A 22,717-nucleotide genomic window follows, 5' to 3' on the forward strand; every position below is an offset into this window, starting at 1 on the left:
ATAAAAAGTTGCAAAGTAATACATCATTTGATGGTGTGATGGATTATAGGGAAAGGAAATCTATTATCTATCAGAAACAGCTTTGTTAATCAGCATATAAGAGTAACTGAGTTTGTTATAGTGATTTTTGTCCTTAGGAACATGGTCTCAAATTTATTAGGGAAATAAAGTGCAATTATGTGTTTCCAAGCCTGTGGAATAAATGTCCACAGCTGTAATTCAAATATGATTCATGGACTTGGCTAAGTTGTCTGTAGTTGACCTTAATGACTATATTGATTTCTTACATAGGCACAAGACCTCAGATTTCAGAGAGAGAGAGAGAGGAAGAATGATATGTTTCATTCAAATATCTGAGTGACATTTTATTGTGTATTTAGGCATGACATATAATTCTATGAATGTCACAACATCTACCTATTAGAAATAGGTACCAGATCCAGAATTGCTGCCTATGATACATTGACATTCTATTTTATTGTGTTGGGGTTGGGGCAGAATCTCCTATCTGCTTATCAGCATAGATATAGAGATAAGCACTTACAAACCTCTCTGTATGGGAATTTGTTGGGATATTTATATTGCTTGTCTAAAGAGTATTTGTAAAATAAAGTTACTACTGATTCAATGGGATTCACTCTATCAAATGTTCATCTCTACTTTCCATTCCCTTGGAAATGCTGTCATAAATTTTGTTCCATCGCTTCTTCAAGTCAAATGAACCTGATTGATATATATCCCTTATCAATAAAAAGTCAAGCATTTGGCAGAGTAGTGACATGAAGTCTTATGAGGATATATAACTATCCATCTATTTTCTCAACCCAAATATCTTGGGAGAGTCATGAGGGTAGAGTTCTTGGACACCTCCTTCCTAGGGTTCTAGCAGAAGCAACCATGATTACATTTTCCAGCTGGATTTTCAAGCACAACCAACTGCTTTATCTACCCCAAGTCTTCTGATGGTTGGTTTAGTTTGAAGAATCTGTCTTGCTATCCTCTTCTGCAACATTCTAATCATGTCTGTAATATTGTAGCTGTAATCTCTCAGTTTGGAGCAGTAACATCTCAACCTGGAGAGACTCGTTGACCCTGCAAGCTACACACCCTGTTGAGTAACTAAATATATATGTCTATCAGAACAGCTTATCTTTGGGAAAATTAGCAGAATTGTGCAAGTCAATACATTGTTTTAAAAAACACTGATATTGTACAACAACCGTCTCAAGGTTTTTGAATGTTAATTTTAAAATTGTTTTTATGTTAATCGTATTGTCTTCAAGAAATGATATGGCAAATCAATGGGCTTAGAAAACTCATCATATATTAGGTGATATTCACTTACTCCTTCACTTATGTCTACTCAGTTCGGGCATTTTATATTGACTGTTTGCAAAGTAACATGTTTATTGAGTCACATATGAGTGGTTTGGGATGTGGGCAACTGGATTAAAGGGTAGCAAGTTCCAATATTCCTTTTGATAATATGAACTGTACCTGACTAAAAAACTTCATTCTTAATAGCTCTCTCGATCTCTTTTAATCTAGGTGTAAATGTAGTACATACAACTTAATGCTATAAGCAGTAAATAACTATTTAACAGATTAGTGGTTCATTGGTTTGTAGAGCTGAATAGAATGGTTGCTATGAGTGTAGGCATGTCTCTATGGTTAAGAAGTTTGCTTGATACTCTGTTTAGTTTTGGATTCAATCCTATAACATTCGGTCAAACAAAGCCTTCATCATCATCACTTAACATCTAATTCTCCATTCTTTCATGGAGAATTGAATGTTAAATGAGAATTCTGTCAGATGGAATCTGCTGAGGCAGACTGTCTATGGTCAGATGCCTTTGCTGACACCAACCTATACGTATCTCCAAGCAATTCAGGCATGTTTTTCAGGGAACACTGGAAATGGAGAACCTTACTTGTATAGCATTGATGCTTGTTTACAATCATCACACAATGTAAAGACAAGGATGCAAAGTAAGCCTAGTCTCTTTTGCTGAACCGCTATGTTATGGGGATGTAAACACACCAACATCGGTTGTCAAGCGATGGTTGGGGGACAAACACAGACACACAAACATATACACACATACATACACACACACACACACGCACATATATATACATGGTAGTGAAACATGGGCTGTGACTGCAGAGGACATGCGTAGGCTTGAAAGAAATGAAGCTAGCATGATCCGCTGGATGTGTAATGTCAGTGTGCACACACGACAGAGTGTAAGCTCCGTGAGAGAAATGCTGGACATAAGAAGAATCAGATGTGGTGTGCAAGAGAGACGTTTATGCTGGTATGGTCATGTGCTGCGGATGGATGAGGAGAGATGTGTGAAGAAGTGCCACTCCCAAACAGTTGAAGGTATCCGGGGGAGAGGTAGACCCAGGAAGACATGAGATGAGGTGGTCAAGCATGACCTTCAAACGTTGGGCCTCACAGAGGCAATGACGAAAGATCGAGATCTCTGGAGATATGCTGTGACTGCAAAGACCCGACAAATAATGTGAGTTCATGGCTGTTTCCTACACCAGTTTCACATAGCCCCAGCCCATCCAAAGTACCTGGATTGCAGAACGACTTGCTGTGCTTACCTTGGATCATAGGGTGACCTGCTGTGCTTACCTTGGATCATAGGATGACCTGCTGTGCTTACCTTGGATCATAGGGTGACCTGCTGTGCTTGAGGCGACCTATTGAGTCAAGTATATCAACATCAAAATAAATATCAAATGGAAATTGTAGTTGTGATACCTGTGCCGGTGGCACGTAAAAAGCACCATCCGAACTTGGCCGATACCAGTGCTGCTTTGACTGGCTTCTGTGCCGGTGGCACATGACCTGCTGTCCTTGAGGAGACCTATTGAGTCAAGTACATCAACATCAAAATAAATATCAAATGGAAATTGCAGTTGTGATACCTGTGCCAGTGACACGTAAAAAACACCATCTGAACGTGGTTGTTGCAAGTACCGCCTTGACTGGCTTCTGTGCCAGTGGCATGTAAAAAGCACCCACTGCACTCACGGAGTGGTTGGCGTTAGGAAGGGCATCCAGCTGTAGAAACACTGCCAGATCAGACTGGAGCCTGGTTCAGCCTCCTGGCTTCCCAGACCCCGGTCAAACCGTCCAACCCATGCTAGCATGGAAAACGGATGTTAAACGATGATGATGATGATACATATATACGACGGGCTTCTTTCAGTTTCCATCTACCAAATCCACTCACAAGGCTTTGGTCGCCCTGAGGCTATAGTAGAAGACACTTGCCCAAGGTGCCACACAGTGGGAATGAACCTGGAACCATGTGGTTGGTAAGCAAGCTACTTACTGCACAGCCACATCTGCACTGATATTTATTTTTTTAACTAGTTTCATCTGTGCTACATTGCAGGCTGCTTTTGATCATCTTATGAGGTTTATGAATGAAAATCCACTTTTAAACATGTTCTAGAAACAACTTTTTTTTTTCACTGTCACATTCTCTTGTTTCCTTTCAGTTTATATATTTGACATTGTAGTATTTAAGTGTAAATGACATTCTGTGAACAGCCTTAGATAGCTTCAGTTGAGTTGCATCATTATTTTATTTATTTTTATATACTCAAACATCAAATATTTTTGTCTATTTGAGTTTATGTTCTGTATGTCTGCATGTTCTGGAAGGATGGCCACTGGTGGGGCTAGCTGTGATGGACTCTGTTGGAGCGTGATAGTTACCTTTCTTCTGTATGCCTAATGGTGTGCATCCTATCACAATGTTTGGTTGTGGTTGTGATGGGGCTAATAAAGTTATTGATGTTGTTGCATATCTGTATCCATCCATCCATCTATCTACTGGCTCTTAGCATTCTGAGTTCAAATCTCGTTGAGGTCAACTTTGCCTTTCATCCTTTTGGGGTACTGTACCATTCTAATACTGGAGTTAATGTAATCAGCTGGCCCATTCCCCTCAGAATTGCTGGCCTTGTGCCAAAATTTTAAACCATTATCAAGGTTAATTTTGCCGTTCATCGTTATAGGGTAAATAAAATAAGTACCAGTTAAACACTGGGGTTGATGTAATTGACTTAGTTTCTCCCCTAAAAATTGTTGGCTGTGTGTCAAAATTTTAAACCATTTTTAATGGAGACGGGGTAACTTTGAAGAGAGAGAGAAAATATATGTTCCTAGAATAGATTTGTAATACTTTTCTAAGGTGTTGCAGATATGCCTCAGTGTGTAGAGGTAGTGACAGTCATGGCTGGAAGTTGTTGGAGTCAATTTTTTACCTTCAGTGTTCAGCTGTTCTGTAATTTTCAATACTTTTGTTTTATGTTTGATTTGGTTTGTTACAATTATGTTATTGTTGTTTAACTCATCAGAAATGTTCCAACTTTGACCAGGTTTCCATACATAGAGTATCCATAACTACACTTTTCAATGTTTTTTATAGAAAATGGTGGTGGAGGTGATTTGAAGGATACTTGGCTGCTATTTCTAGCAGGTTCAATGACCTAGGAAATAAGACATTGCAATTCATTTTCTTTCACATTAAAAACTTATCTAATATTCTTACCTTAATCTGAAACTGTAAAGTAATTAACTGTTAGTTAATTATTTCCACAAACATAATTGGTGTATAATTTTATTTATATATTTTTTTCAATATAATTAATTCAGTAAAACTCAGTTCTTCTAAATGTGTCACTAAATTCTTAATTATTTTTCCATAACTAGTATTTTACAGAAGATGTGAATTATTTTAAAATTCCTTTGATTTGTTAGTAATTTCATTTATCTTAATGCTACTTAAGTGAGTTATTTCCAGACAACAACAAAGGAAAAAATATTTTTCCCTGTATCTGTGTACATTCAAATTTATCTAGGTGACTATAGTGCATATCTGCAGGTGAGCTTGTGTGACTTCTTTTGCAAATATGACTGTTCAAAGACGTGTGTCTGTTATTATGACACCAACAGAAATTTCTCCTGTCTTTAAAGTGCTAGCTCTCATTTCATACTTGCATGGAAATTGTCATTGGCATTCATGTAAGTGTCTTCATACAAAGATAGTGACACATAGCAGGGGATATATAATTCCTGCATGGCCCATGCAAGCATGGAAAAGTAGATGTTAAAATGACGATCACACACACACACATACATGAGCTTACACACACACACATTCAGTGTTCACTTTTTTGTACCTGCATAGGTCAGAGAAAAATTGAGACAGATTGTATGTATATAAGAGTACATACACACACACACACACACACATATTATAGAGTACTCAAGCCATTAGTGATGACGCCATTGTTTGTGATAGTTACGACATTTTAGATTGTATATATGAGTATTCAATTTTTCCAGTTGTTGAAAAATGTTCATGATGAAATTTGCTAATGAGAGGTATGAGGATGTAAATAAAAATGCCAAAATAACAGGACAATTATATTTATCTCTCCCAAATATTATACAGGTTTGATTACTTTTAACATGTACAATGTGTTTAGTCAATGATTCACTCATTATTCTGCATTGTTATTTTCTACAATAAATGCTCTGCTTATTTTCACCCTTGTACATGTATGCATATTCAAAACTACCAAAATATATGCATATTTACAGATGGATACCTGATCTTACAAACAGGTTACATACATTTCCTGAAGGTTTTCAAGGAAGAGCAAGTTTAGTTTATACATAAGTTGCATATTTACAGCATATTTGACACGGTCTGCAAAAACTAGAAATGTACCTAATAAGTATTATTATTCAGATTCACTACAAAAATTCCTGATGAACAAAACAAAATTTCTTGCATAGACCTAAGGAGGAACCAACACACCTTGGCCTTATGAATCTTCAATCTGTGATTTTAAATTATTTCTGATTTTTTTTGTTATGTTTAATGCAAGAAATATTATGCATGCAGTCATCATCATCATCCAATGTTTTAAATCCAGGTTTTGTCCCCATTAACAGGGGTGGCTGGATCTACCGCAATGCCATAGCAACCGAGGTAGGCAGGTGCAGCCCACCCCAGCTTTTGGGCTGGCTGATGCCCATTCTCCTTTGCTATCATGAGGCTTTTTTGGAGCTGGATTTTCTACGGGAAGCATGTCCTTGCTTACCCCAAACCTCAGTTTCTAGACATGAGTGGTTCCAAGACCAAGGCCTCTACCACGATTTTTAAGAAATGTAGTGGGAAACTAGCTCAGGAAGGTGGGGACGCTACTCCCTGAGACCCCTTTCACAGTGTAATAAGTAAATAAGTTAAAGGTGAATACACAATATTTACCTTTCGCCATTTACTTGCTCCAGTCATTAGACTGCAGCCATGCTGGGGCACAGCTTTGAAGAACTGTTAGTTGAATGAATTGACCCTGGTACTTCTTTTCTTTTTTTTTTTTTAAGCCTAGTACTTATTCTACTTTTGCTGAATTGCTAAGTTATGGGGATATAAATACACCAACACTGGTTGCCAAGCAATGGTGGGGGACACAGACAACAAAGACACATGCAAACATATATAAACCCATCATATATATATATATATATATATATAATATATATATATATATAATATATATATATATATATATATATATATATACATATATATACATGCTGGTGGCACGTAAAAGGTACCATCCGAATCGTGGCCGAAGCCAGTGCCGGTGGCACGTAAAATGCACCAATCCGACCGTGGCTGATGCCAGCCTCACCTGGCACCTGTGCAGGTGGCACGTAAAAAGCACCCACTACTCTCACGGAGTGGTTGGCATTAGGAAGGGCATCCAGCTGTAGAAACATTGTCAGATAAGACTGGAGCCTAGTGCAGCCTTCTGGCTTCCCAGATCCCCGGTCGAACCGTCCAACCCATGCTAGCATGGAGAACGGACATTAAACGATGATGATGATACACACAGTGTGTGATGGGTAAATTGTTGCCATTTTATATTTTTAATTTTGCATATGCACATTGTTCGTTTTTGATTTTGTCAACTACACAGTATAGTAGGGTCAGTTGTGCATTGTCTGTGAGAAAACTGCACCACGACGCAATTCACTCTGTCAGAAATTTGGAAACATGCTGTACTACTTGGCATTCATGCTAGAAGCTCCAATATGAACATTTCAGAGTGTTTGGGTGTCAGTCTGAGGACAGTGCAATCTGACGTACTGAGAGTGATAAAAATCAAACATCCAGTCAATATCATGGTGTTTAAAGTGATCACTAGTGGTGGTGACGTTGTGCCTCGCCAGTCATCCTCCCATATGGCCTCAGACTCAACACAGAGGCCCACATCAAGTGCCTGGAGGAGGTAGTGCTGTCCTGGGTCAAGAGGATGGTGGCTGAAAGACCCTATGTCTGGCAACACCAAACCACACAAGCAGGAGAACCCAGTCATGGCTGTCAGACAATTTCTGCAACTACATCACCCCTAACATCCGGCCACCTAATTCCCCAGACTGCAACCCCCTTGATTATTATATGTGGGGTGCAGTTGAGTGAGAGATCAACAAAACTCTTTTTAACACCAAAGATGAACTGAAAGCAAGGATTATGGTGGCATTCACCAACTTAAACAAGGAGACCATCCAGAAGAGTTGCAGGAAATTCCAAAGTCATCTAGAGGCCATGGTTGAATAGTATTTCAAGATATTTTTTATGTAAATTTGGTAAATATATCTGTTAAAATGAGACGTCAGTGTTATTTTCATTTTTGCATAAGTCACCACACCCTGTGTATATGATGGGCTTTTTTCAGTTTCCATCTACTAAACCCACTCACAAAGCTTTGGTTGGCCTAAGGCTATGGTAGAAAACACTTACAATAGGTGCCATGCAGTGGGACTAAATCCAGAATCATGAGGTTGGGAAGCAAGCTTCTTTCCACACAGCCATGCCTCAGTAATGTGAATATAACAGGTAACACTAGAATATAGTATAATATATGAAGTAGAATGATTAATAGTGGAATAAATGTATATACAAATAGTATAATGACTCCATATTGATGACATGTAGTGTAATTATATATACTGATTAGATTTACCAAGGAAAAAAAAAAAGAAAAGGGAGAATTAATTTAATCATCAGAATTTATGAACATAAAAACATTAGTTGAGCATTATAAGATAATGATGACAGCAGAATGAATTTTCAGATATAAAAAAAATTAATAGTTTAGAAAGTAAATCATATAAATGGAACAAATTAAACAGCTTCAAATGGTTAAGTGTTACTCACAAAAAAGTATATATTCACAAATACATGTAGTATGTTATATATATATTGGTATATTATATCATCATTTAACGTCCATTGTCTGTGCTGGCATGGGTTGGGCTGTTTGACCTGGGCCCGTATGTATATATATATATATATATATATATATATATATATAGTGAGAGAGAGAGAAAATATACATATAGGGAAGGAAAATTAGAGAAATTTTCTACCAGTGGCTAGCATGCATGAAATAGTCAATAGACAGCATATTAGTCATAAAATTAGTGTACATTTATACACAAAAGAGGTGACCCTAACAGGACACCTTGCATGCATATAAGGTGTCTTGTTAGGTTCACTTCTTTTGTGTCTGTCTGCGTTTTTTTTTTTCACCTTAAAATGACTACTGTTGTCCTGCAGAATAATTGGCTTATGGTAGGAAAGCAAATATGATTGTAAAAATAAAATGCAGGTTCAATCCCTGACTGACTTAGGAATATCAACTGATGAGAATTATTGACAACACATCCAAGGTGAGAAAAAGAATCTGCAAAGAAAAGCACACACACACACATTCATGCATACATGAAAGCATACATGTGTGTTGACAGCAACTGAAGTTTCACCATTGGTTGCTTATTCCAACTTCAAAGTCACAGTCAGCCAAATTATAGATATTTAACTGCACATGTATTGAGTCCTTCAGTTAATGTTCACTGTTGTCATGTACTTAAAAACTATTATTTTTAACATTATAGGTATTTGTATACATGCATATGTGTGTATGGATTGAACAATGAATATAATATAATTTACCAGTATCATGGTTCAAGAAGGACTTTTTTGATTAAGTCTTTTTAAATGCCAGCATGTTTTAAAATTGGAATCTTTGATAAACAAACACATCATTAAGACATCAATGTAGCTTATAAAAATATTAATAATAGCAGTAGTAGAACTACTAGAAAGAGACAACTACAGTTATCAGAACCCTTTTGCTTTTTATATCAGTTGAGTTGATCACCCATTGTTGGATAGCTGTAACTAGGAAAGGTTGATCAAGTATTTCATTTATTCAGCCTTGCTTGCATAAAAGAATTATATTATTGGTTTATTTATTAACATTATTACATAAACTCCACTGTAGTTCTGAGAGACATGAGAGGGGGACAGTTAAAGTAGTTGTTGTCGTATATTTTTAACTCACAATGGTGTCTAAATAATTTTTTTCCTTTTTACCAGTTCAGTGTAAACAGTGCAGATTCCTTCTTGCTATTATTATTTAGATGCATTGAGTATTTTAACTGAAAGTGGAGCTGGTGGTGGTGATGACAGTACTGTATATGATATTTCAAAATCATTTAATTTCATTCAAATCCCCAAAATAGAATTGAGTTGTTCATTGTTAACAACTAATCTAAATTGGTGAATATGTGGAAATTTCGTGTAAAATATATCAAGCAGTAAATTTGGTGCAGTCAGCAATCTGCAATGAAAAAAGATGCTTTACTATAATGCATTGAAATTCTGTTGCACGCTAATTTTGCTTTGCAACTCAGCAGGATCAATAAAAATGAATATCAGTAAGATACTAGGGTTTTATGTTGATTATATTTCTTCTAATATAATTACTCTTACACTTAATCAGTAAAGTCATTTATGTATCATGCAGTCCTTCTCTTTTACTTCCTTTTATTGACTCAAAGCACAAAGCTTGTTTTTGTTTTCTTTTTCTGTGTTTGTCAGTATAAAGAACAGCAACACAATTGGTGAGCTTCGACTGTGATATCTGAAAGACTGTATTATGATAGTGAAGTTAATATTTATTGTAATTGTAAGGCGATAAGCTGGCGGAATTGTTAGCATGCTGGGCAAAATACTTAGTAGAATTTCATTTGTCTTTACTCTCTGAGTTCAAATTCCGGTGAGTTCAACTTTGGCTTTCATCCCTTCACAGGTGATAAAATAAGTACCAGTTGGGCACTGGGGTCAATGTAATTGACTTGCTCCCTTCTCTGAAATTTCTGGCCTTGTGCTAAAATTCGAAATCACTATTTTAATTCTTTACAGCTATGGTTTCAGACAAAAGTATCATGATACCTTTTTTGGCAATGGAACTTCCAAAATTTACAGAACCTGTATCATTATTTTATGAATGATCCCACCACCATTATTTAATAAGGCATTAAATGAGACAAAAATTGTTTTAAAGAGAAAATTTATTCATATAAAGTAATTCACACACACAATAAGTTTTGAAATGGTAAATACTGTTTTTTTTTTTTTCATAAAATAATTTTTGGATTGATTTCCTTAGAAGATCCTTCATCTTGTGGAACACCTGAATTTTATTTTATTTTATTTCATAGAATCCAGTTTGAGAAACACTGACCTAGTTAGAATGTTGCACACATTAGTGAAGAATATTGAGAGATTTTAAGCATAAGGTTATTATTCAATATGGAATACAGATATTAAATGATGATGATGATATTGGGTTTGTAAAGTGTTGCATACCCTAAGTATAGGAGAGATAGGGTGATGAGATCACAGAAACGTTGGAAACCTATGATGGTTAAAAATGCATCTGAAATAGGAAAGTCCAACAAAATTCAGTTCCTAGTTGAACCAAGTATTTGTTATGGAGTTTAGAAAATTAGATACAATAGAGGTCATGAGAGAAAGGGATCAGTTGGGCTAAAAGGAGTTCACAAACTTATAGAAGCACTGACTATTAAAATATAAGAATGTATGGTATAAATATAACATGGATGCAGTGTGTTTCATAGTTTGGGGTTCAGTCTTGTGAATTTTGGTTGTTGTAGCCTTGGAAGTGAAATTTTGTAGGTGAAAACTGTAAGAACCCATTAAGAGGACCCATCCTGTTATGTGATTGGCTTAATTTTTCACTTGTTTTAATCACCTTTGTTGTCTTTTACATTCCTTTAATAAAATTTACTTAATATTGTTCATCTTTCAAATTCTGCTAAGGTTGACTTTTCTGAGCGCTGGGATTGATGTAATCAACATACCCCATCCCCCAAATTCGCTGGCCTTGTGCCAAAATTTGAAACCAATATTATTCATCTTTGTCAACCAAGCTATTGAGAATAGATACTAGGCTCTCCAGAGATGTCACATGAGAAAGATTGATATCCTATCCAGGAAGAGATTTATCTCTCATCTGCTTAATATCAAGAAGCTAGAGTAACACCTTCTTCTAAAGGCCTCTTGAGGCTTAAGAGACATTTACATATCATAAGAAAGTGGCTGGTTAAAATGCGTCTACTTTTCAATAAAAAGAAAAATAAGCTACAACCATGCAGTCTTGTGTTTAATCATGTCACTGAGAGATTCTTTTAAAAATGCTATGTGATGTAGATATCAGTCTAGTCTGTCAAAAATATTCAAACTTCTCTTTGATCTGGATTACTGCCATGCCACTAGTAAATACCCATTTCAGCATATCTACTCAGCTGTCGGAAGTGAGAAGTGGAGGAGTAGGGTAACGAGGATATTAAGAAAAAATTAGACATATTTTGAGGTTTTCGAGAAGGTTATTGAAAAGGTTGAACAAATAAAATGGTTTATAAACAGAATGTTGATGCTTCTATCTATTTATTTACCACATACTCAGCAAGGAGACATGTACAATACTGTTAAACACTGGGTTTAGTGTGATAGTTTCATGTCAATATTGCATCACTTGCATTCATTGCTAATATCACTTGACAGTTTTGTTTACATAGTAGGTAGCAGTAAGGATAGGTAAGCTAGTGTTGACATATTTAATGCATCTAAAAGGCTAACTGGGAATAATCATGTAATGAAGAAAAACACATATTAGTCAATGGCTAATATTACTTCATTTTTACTGTCAAGCCAGCAAATGCAGGAGATAATTCTAGACTTGTTTTGGGTTTATACTGACCTCATCAGTAAAGATAGCCTTCACTCTAACTGTCAAAGTAGTTATGGAAGAATCAGTAAGTAAATATACAGGATTGTAAATCTATTGACAAAGGAAAATAGAATTATTTAAACATGAATATCATTTTGCTCCTTCTTCGTGTTATTTCTAGTTCTGTATGTGTTAACTATATTGGCACTACCTTAGAACTAAGGATACTAAATTTTTCACAAGTATGTATTTTGACTACTGAAAGATAAATTACAGCAAACCTTGCAGATGTTTTTCTGTTCCTGGCAATGCATCACCCTGAATGAAGAATGGTGAGGGAGATGCTCTGATAGAACAATCCTATCTCATAGGGTTCTTTTCTGTGGTTTGTAATCTCTATTCCAATCAAATTGAATAGAGAAGTAATTCAAGGTAGGGGGCAGGGTATTGGATATTTCAGCCTCTACAGATTCTTCAGAAAGCAGCATATCAAAAACAGCCAATACACTATTTGCTTGTAATCTTCCTTGTTTTAGGTAGTGAAACCTGAGCTTTCACACTGGTTCCTAGATTGCCACTGGATACTAAATTGTCTGTATGGTTAGCAAAGTATCAAAATAAAAAAACTTTAATTAAAAATTCCAAGACACAATTGGTTTTAATCATATTTTATTGATAGATTTTCTTTCTCTATCACATCTATTTATTTTTTTATCATTTACTTGTTCTAGTCATTGGACTGCAGCCATGTGGGGCATCACCTGGAAGGATTTTAATTGAATAAATCAACCCTCAGGACTTATTTTTTAAGTGACTAGTACCTATTCTGTTGTCCCTTTTGCTGAACTACTAAGTTATGGGAATATAAACAAACCAACAGTAGTTGGCAAGCAGTAAGTGGGGGAGAAACACACACACACATGATTGGCTTCTGCTCAGTTTTTGTCTACCAAATTCATTCACAAGGCGTTGGTCAGCCAAAGACTACATTAGAAGACTCTTGCTGAAAATACTGTGCACTGAGAATGATCCTGAAGCCACATGGTTGGAAAGCCAGCCTCTCAACCACACAGCCATGCCTGCACCTTGTATAATAAGCAATTCAACTATTTTTTGCTGAATTTATCTTTTCGTATCTGCTTCACCTCTATACTATTTAATTTTGGTGGAGCTGAGTATCTAGTGCTTTTCCCCCACACGCCCCTACTAAATTCATAACATTGCACATAAATATGACAGAATGCAAACTCCTGACTCTTCAACTAAGATGTCAACACCCATTATTTATCCACTTAGCTGCTACCTGTTGCAATACAAGATCACAAGTGTGAAGTTTGTGTCACATAATCTCTTATCATAAGGTAATGAGTTAGTAGAAATACTTATACATCAGACTAACTGACTTGCACAATTTCGTCTTGTCTATGTTCTTAGTTTAAATTAGGTGTCAATCAAATATTTGAAGTCTATATATAAAAGAGATATCAGTAATATCCTGTAGCTGATGCAATTAACTATACCACTCTGAGCTAACCAGGAAACCTCTGTTTCCATTTGACATGCTGGAAATAGCAGTCAAATCTCTCTCAAATCACTGTTTATTTGGATAATATACTTCAGGTCTACTATGTATAGAAAAACAAAAAGAGGGTGGTGATGGTGAGATGAGATTTAAATCGAAGCCAAATAATAATAACTAAAATACTTTTATAGTAATATTGACGATGTACTAAGGTGGCGAGCTGGCAGAAACATTAGCATGCCGGGCGAAATGCTTAGCGATATTTCGTCTGTTTTAATGTTCGGAGTTCAAATTCCACCAAGGTTGACGTTGCCTTTCATCCTTTTGGGGTCAACAAATTGAGTACCAGTTGCATACTGAGATCAATCTAATCGACTGGTCCCCTCCCCCAAAATTTCGGGCCATGTGCCTAGAGTAGAAAAGAAATTGATGCTGTAACAAATGAAACAGAAAATGTATCATTTCCCTTATTATTATTATTATTCAATTCTGAGTTGAAACTCCACTGAGATCAATTTTGCCTGTTATCCTTCCAGGGTCAATAAAATAAAGTATCATTCAAGTATTCTTTTATACTCAAGACACAAGGCCTGAAATTTGGGGGGGAGGGTCCAGTCGATTAGATCAACCCCAGTATGCAACAAGTATTTAATTTATCAACCCCGAAAGGATGAAAGGCAAAGTCGACAGTTTTGTGATGTTTTTGCATCACAAAACTGTTTCTGTATATATATATATATATATATATATTTATTCTTTTATTTGTTTCAGTCATTTGACTGCGGCCATGCTAGAGCACCACATTTAGTTGAGCAAATCCATCCCAAGACTTATTCTTTGTTAGCCTAGTACTTATTCTATCAGTCTCTTTTGCCAAACTGCTAATGTTATAGGGATGTAAACACCAGCATCAGTTGTCAAGCGATGCTGGGTGGGGGACAGACATATACACACATACATGTGTAATATATATATATATGTATGATGGGCTTCTTTCAGTTTCCGTCTGCCAAATCCATTCACAAGGCTTTGGTTGGCCTGAGGCTATAGCAGAAAACACTTGACCAAGGTGCCACACAGTGGGACTGAACCAAGAACCATGTCATTGGTAAGCAAGCTACTTACCACACCGCCACTCCTGCACATATATATATATATATATATATATATATATATATATATATATATATATAAATCCACCTCATTGGTGGATTTGGTTGACAGAAACTGAAAGATGCCCAATGTATACATGTGTGTCTGTGTTTGTTTCTCACCACCACTTGATAACTGGTGTTGATGTGTTTATATCCCTGTAATTTAACGGTTTGGCAAAAGAGGATGACAGTAAGTATCAGGCTTTAAAAAAATAAGTACTGGGGTCGATTTATTTGACTAAAATTTTTCCAAGCTGGTGCCCCAGCATGGCCACAGTCAAATAACTGGAACAAGTAAAAGGTAAAATGATTATGTATGAATTCAGTTATTCTACAGCCTTTGAATGTGTGCATAGAAGAGTGATGTGTATACACTGCATGTTAGGGGATGGCTTCAACAGTATTAATATTCAGTGTGAGAATACTAACCATTTTATTATATGTTCTACTTTGTCGGTTTGAAAAATTCTCCAATTCAGTGCCACACACTTTTTATCTTTTTCACATTTTGTGCCTTGCTTATAAACATGCTGAAGAAAAATGGATGTTATTAACACATGTGCCATTTATAAGATGATGTTGAAGCCTACCATATAATAAGATTCAGTACATAACTTTTTAACTACTTGCACCACACACCTGTGGGCTTAATGGCTTGCTCACTGTTAAGACTTTGTCACTGTTGTGAATAACAGATAAATTTCCTATTTCTTACAAGCTGTCATAATTTATAAAATGGAAACTATTAATAAGTAAACAGCAATTGACAGACTTCAGCTTTTTCTTATTTGGTATAGGTATGTGTAATATAATACAGTTCTTGTGTCTGTGAAGTAACCGAAACTTCAAACCCATCCCTAAAGCTTTAGTACAGTGAATCTCATACAAAAATAACTGCAATTGTTGGTAACTATTGGGTATTTTATACTTAAACGCCTCGTGACATTGTCATTTCCTGTATATGGCACAGCTGCAAGGCTCTATATGTGCTCCGAATATACCTAGACGTATGTGTGAACTGTTACAAGTTTTCATAGACTAGCATTCGGTTAAATGAATCTGAAATTCAAGCTTTTGTATAAATACTTTGTTTAGAGAGCAATACTTTTTCTGTGAAATTTATTATTCCGTATGGGGAGTTGTATGTGGTTAAGAATTTCACTTTGCAGTTGATTCCGCTGCTTGTTCCTTAGATATGTATCTAATACCCTAACAATGGCAGTGGTAGTGAAAAAGATGGACATCATTCTTTTGCTCTAAAGACTCATGACTTTGTGGTTAGGGTATTCAGCTTACAATTATAAGGTCATAAGTTTGATTCCTAGCAGTTAGTAGTGTCCTTGAGTAAGACACTTTATTTCACATTGCTCTTGTCCATTCAGCTGGTAGAAATGAGTTGTACCTGTAATTCAAAGGGCCAGCCTTGTCACATTCTGTGTCATGCTGAGTCTCCCTGAGAACTATGTTACGGGTATGTGTGTCTGTGAAGTGCTCAGCCACTTGCATGTTAATTTCACACGCAAGCTGTTCCATTGATCGGATCAACTGGAAGCCCCATTGTTGTAACCAGTGGAGTGCCAGTTTATATCAGTTATTATGTTGGCATTTCTATCTTTGCGCCCTTTTAAAGCCTAGCCAGGCTCATGGGTCTGGTTTCTATGGTGTATGTGTTCCCCAGCTGGACGGGACACCAGTCCATCGCAGTGTTACTCATTTTGGCCAGCTGAGTGAACTGGAGCAACGGGAAATGATGTGTTTTGCTCAAGAACACAATGCATCGCCCGGTCCAGGAATCAAAACCACAATCTTACGATCATGATGCTGACACCCTAACCACTAAGCCACACGACACCACATGTTGGCATTTAGTTGAAGAAAATCTATAAACTCAAGCATATAAATACCAAATTGGCAGAGTTGTTAGAACATCAGATAGAATACCTTGAAGTATTTGTTTTAACCCTCTGTGCTCTAAGTTCAAATCTTACCAAGGTTGACTTGGCCTTTCATCCTTCAGGGTGTCATTAACAAAAAGTACCGGTCCAGAGCAGTGAATTGGCAGAATTCTAAGAACATCAGGCCAGATAATTTGCATTATTTGTTCTAGCTCTTTCAGTTCTGTGTTCAAGCCTGCCTTGGCTTACTTTGGTGATGGACTTCATCCATCACCTCTTTTAATACCACCACCTAGCACCTTCGGTGCTTATAGTGGAGCCTAGTCTGTTGCAAGCATTCAGCTCAGATCTCTAGTTTGAGAATACTATCTCCCCTTTCACCAGTCATGGAGGCCCTGTAATGGTTCCTGGGCACTACCCTCTCTCTTGACAAAAAACCACTGGACTTGGAAGTCTTTCATTAAATTTGCTATTCACAAGTCAAAAGGGAGCCTGAGAGGTAAGTGCACATGACATCAGGCTCGCAATTCCTTACCAACTGTTCTACTTCAACTTATTCATCTTTTGATCAGTTGAGGGGGCTAGCATTTTAGCCACTCAATTACAACTATCATTATTATTATTATTATTATTTTTGTTATTAAGGTGGCAAGCGAGCAGAATCATTAACATGCTGGGCAAAATGCATAGTGGCATTTTGCCTGTCCTTAGGTTCTGAGTTCAAATTCCGTCGCAAGTCAACTTTGCTTTTTATCCTTTCAGGGTCTATAATATAAGTACCAGTTGAGCACTGAGGTCCCTCTCCTGAAATTGCTGGTCTCGTGTCAAAATTTGAAACCTTCATCTTCATCATCATTATTATATGTTTAACTCTTGCTTTGTATTTGTACAAATTAACTCCAAGTCTCACCCAGAAACCTCAAGAGACAAGAAGTTAGAAGTTCACGTTGGTGTTAAGACTAGTTCCAATATCCTTCAGCCTCTTAGGTCACAGTTTGAGTGTTGTACCAAGTGTACCAATTATCTCAGGAACAACTGTCACCTTTGTGTTCTACATTCTCTTCATTTCTCTGGCTAGCTCCTGATATTTTGCAATTTTCTCAATTTCTTTGATATCTACTCTACTATCATGTGGTATTGCACATATATGACAGAAGAGTGATATCAAAGAAATTTATTACCATTATCATTCAGTTGTCTTATTTTTATAGTACTTCACTGCACTACAAAGTGCAGCTCAGTGCACCTTAGGATGAGCTGTAGTTTGTTTTAGTACTGTTATGTTTTTACTGTATTCAAAGTGCTTTATTTAAGTTGTATGTGGTGCCTAGCAATACTATTTTCTGTATGTTATATATAGATATTTGTAAGTTGCATTCTTCTTCTTCTTCTTCTTCCCCCCTCCTCCTCCTCCCTCTTCTTATTATCATTCAAATGTGATGAACTGGTAGAATCGTTAGCATGTCAGGCGAAATGCTTAGCAGTATTTCCTCTGCCGCTATGTTCTGAGTTCAAGTTCTGCTGAGGTCGACTTTGCCTTTCATCCTTTTGGGGTTGATTAAATAAATACCAGTTACGCACTGGAGTCGATGTAATTGACTTACTCCCCATCCCCGCAAATTTCAGGCCTTGTGCCTATAATAGAAAAGGTTATTATTATTATTATTATCATATTTAAGGTGGCAAGCTGGCAGAATCATTAGCATGCTGGATGAAATGCTTAGAGGCATTTCATCTGTCTTTATGTTCTGGTGCCTCTGGGATTGACTTTTGGGGTTGATAAATTACTCACTGGAGTCAATGTAATCGATTTGTCCCCCTCTCCCAAAATTTCCGGCCTTGTGCCTATAGTAGAAAGGATTATTATTATTATTATTATTATTATTATTATTATTATTATTATTATTATTATTATTATTATTATTATTGATGATGGTGGTGGTGGTGGTAGTAGTAGTAGTAGTAGTACTAGTAGTAGTCGTAGTTAATTAATCAGTCAAGTATGCCTTCTAAGGTTGATAGATTAAAGTACCAGTCAAGTGCTGGGGCTGATCAAATCAATTACATTTGTTTCCACTAATTGTGTGACCTTCTGTCTACGTTAGAAATCGTTAATTAGTCAGAAGAGGAAAGGTAGTGTCCATGGACTTGGTACACCCTAACCCAGACCAGACTTGTTACTGTAATAAATATTTAAAAAATTTCCAGTTTATAGACACACACACATGCTAATGCTGAAATAGTTTAAAGCTATCTTCTCAATATAGCTGTAAAACCTTTAAAATAATTTCAAAAAAAATATGAAGCCTAAGATCATTATGTTTATAACATTTATTGTCATCACCTATTTAACTTGTCAGCTTTCCTGTTGGAGTATCTCGGTGAGATCATAAAATCTCACTGTCGAACTGTGATTATACTTAAAGCTTTCTATACTTGCTTCTGCAGTATACATACTAAAATTGGAATGATACAGAGAATAAATATTCTTAAAGCTTTCTAGCTTCTTCTCTGCCTACAGAAAACTGTGTCAGCTTGACACTAGCCTAGAAGAAAGGAATCAAATAAATTCTTGTCTAGGACAGTAATATTAACAAACCACAATGATTACGTACTTGCATATGGTGGCGGCGGTGATCGTGGTATTCCACTCTGTATAGATTTTGTAAGTTGAAAGAAACAAAAACAAATAAAAATGCACAAGATGTGAAATTATTTGGATTGCGACCTACAATTATTGCAAAGACAATTTGAATACCTCCCTTTTGTCTTTGTTGTTATCTTTCACCTGATTTTGTTTCAAATCTGTCATCTTCCAATTAAAGTTTCACTAGCTCACCTGCCATAAATGACTTGTTTGCTTTATTCATTTATTTTATTTTATTTTCTTTAGCTTAATTTGTTATGTTACAAACAAAACTGTTGTTCGTCAGAATATTTTTTTTTCTTTTGGAGATGTAAAAACACAGAGGTAAAAAATATATATAGCAATATACCTAATAGAAATCTGAAATAATTCATTAATGAAATATAGATTGAAGTAAAACATGTTAAACATAATGCTCAAATTTTAAAAAATAAAAAGCACAGTTTAAAAGTAAATCTTGAATTTTAATTAAAATCAAAAATAAGATATTGTAAAAATTATTTTAATTACAATGTTATTCGTTGTATCATGTGAAATTGTTTCAGAACCTACATTTTGCTTTATTTGGCTAAATCTATGATGCCATTGGTAACTGTAAACTGTGAGGGCATGAAATCATTTTTTTTTTTTAATGCAAATAGAATCTTATGATGTTCATGTATTTCATGAAATAAAATTATTCCAGTTAGGAACTTGAATTAAGTTATGAGATAATATAATCAGAACCATTATTTGTTATCAATAGTCATATGCCAGGCAGTTGAAACATAATTCAGTAGAAGTTAGTAGCAGGTAAACAGAAACCATAACCCAGTTTCAATTCTCAGCTAAAAGCATTCAATGTCTGAGGTTAAATGCCTATATAAAAAAATATCAATAATTGGCTGTGTAGTTACTGCAGTTAACTTCTCATCCACATGGTTTTGGGTTCAGTCCCACTGGATAGCACCTTGGGCTATGCAATCTTCTACTATAGCCCCAAACCAACCAAGCCTTGTGAATGGATTTGGAAGGTGAAAACTGAAAGAAACACTTCGTGTGTGTGTGTGTCACACACACACCAACAAAACAATACCCATACAGATACGCACACCTTTATAAACACCCAGTAGAGACACATACACGCATGTACATTACACTCACACAACCCCAGAGGAAACCCCACGCACACACGCATACATTCACACTCACACACACACATACATACTTACACACACATACATACATACATTCACACATTTAATCACACATACATACATACACATACAAACAAACAAACATACACATACACACACATACACACACACACATACATATACACATACATACATACACACACACATACATACATACACACACACATACGCACATACACATACACACACACATACGTACTTACATACATACACACACACACGCACACGTTTACATGCATGCACACACATATATTTGTATCCAGGCACACGCTTTTTAGTTGAGGGATTGATGGAGTTCGTTTTTTTTTGGTGTGGGTGTTTGTGGGTCCGCGGGCACGCGCCTGGGGTGCGGCCGGCCCCATGTGCGTTGTGTGTGTGTGTGCGTGTGTGTGTATACATACATACACACATACATGCATGCACGCGCGCACATATACATACCTACACGCACACATACACACATACATACATACCTACACACATACACACACACATACATACATACACAAGACATACATACACCCATACACTCACACATACATACATACACACACACGCATACATACATTACGCCCACACAACTCCAGAGGAAACCCCACGCACACACGCATACATTCACACACACACACATACATACATTCATACTTTCATTCATACATACATACACACATACATACACACACACATACACGCATGCACACATACATACATACACACACATACATACATACACACGCACACACATACATACATACACACATACGCACACACATACATACATACACACATACATACACACACACATACACATATACACACACACATACTTACATACACTCATACAGACATACATACACACACACACATACATACATACATACCTACATACACACTCGCATGCACACTCAGACACATGCATGCGCGTGCGCACGCACATATACATACATGCATGCACGCATGCCTGTGGGGTCTGGCTTTATTTCGGGCGTACGTCTGGGAGTGTGCGCGTGTACCTGTAGATTCGCATGCGCCTGTACCGCGAGAGTCTTTTCCATCAATCTTTCAGTTGTGAAGTGTGTCCTTGCATGCATATATATACACACATATAAACATATAAACACACATATAAACCCCTACATTTGTACATACACGCACATACATACATACATTCACTCCCACGCACGTACACACACACATTTACATATATATACAATACACACATACACACGTACAAACACACTAATTCATATACACACCGACACATATACATACACAACATATACCTCCACGCGCACGCACACATACACATACGTACACACATAAGCACAGACACACACATACATATGCACTTAAAAAGATGCGCACACATACGCACGCACACGCGCAAAAAGAAACTCACAACCCCACGGATACACGCATATACATCCATTTACACTTACACACACACACATACAAACGCACACATACGCACGTACACACAACTACACGCACATACATGCACACACACACAAATGAACCCACACATACATCCCATATGGCACACAACCATGCATACACGCACACACATACATACATGCACACAATCATACATACGTATATATACACACACACGTATACACTAAGTTAAGCACAGTTACTCGCCATACACACAAAAAAACGCACACACACACACATACTACAACAAAACACGCACACGATACATATACACGCACACACACATACCTCCCTGTTTCTGACCTGCCTTTCTGACTTGCTAGGGTACCCCCACACCACTCCTTAATTCCACTCCTTAATTCTACTACTGCCTGCTACTAGCCATTGTCCACCATACACACACATACACACACACTCACACACACACCCTTGTCATCTTTTTTACCATTCCTTCTTTGATTCAGCTCTCTTGTTTTTAAAAAACATTTTCCTCCATTTTTACCACATCCGTCTTTTTAGTATGTGACCTCGTGAATACTACCTGCAATTTTTTTTCCTCTGTCCTCCCGTCTCGGGATCTTTCTTTCTCCTATGTTTCCGACGAAGAGCTCCGCTCGAAACGTCAAACCCTCCTTCTTTCCTTCTTTCCTGAGCGTCCAATAATACTTTATTTGTTCCACATCCTTGCGTTGTTGTCTTTTTGTTTTCTTGTTTGGATTAAC

At 36.7% G+C, this 22,717-nt stretch overlaps 1 protein-coding gene across 2 annotated transcripts in view; it reads left to right on the top strand.

Moving 5' to 3' along the window:
- Nucleotides 1–22,717, top strand: part of LOC115230949 (protein C12orf4 homolog) — a 163,138-nt gene that overhangs the window by 6,695 nt on the left and 133,726 nt on the right. The window contains exon 1 of one of the 2 annotated variants that reach the window (XM_036514941.1): nucleotides 11,271–11,411. The exons of the other annotated variant lie outside the window; for it this stretch is intronic. Within the exon in view, the coding sequence (XP_036370834.1) occupies nucleotides 11,386–11,411 (26 nt within the window). The 5' untranslated portion in view covers nucleotides 11,271–11,385. Of the gene's footprint in view, nucleotides 1–11,270; nucleotides 11,412–22,717 lie in introns of those variants that run through there. 2 annotated transcript variants of the gene reach the window in all.

This window comes from Octopus sinensis, linkage group LG2 (assembly GCF_006345805.1).
Source record: "Octopus sinensis linkage group LG2, ASM634580v1, whole genome shotgun sequence".
Classification (NCBI taxonomy): domain Eukaryota; kingdom Metazoa; phylum Mollusca; class Cephalopoda; order Octopoda; family Octopodidae; genus Octopus; species Octopus sinensis.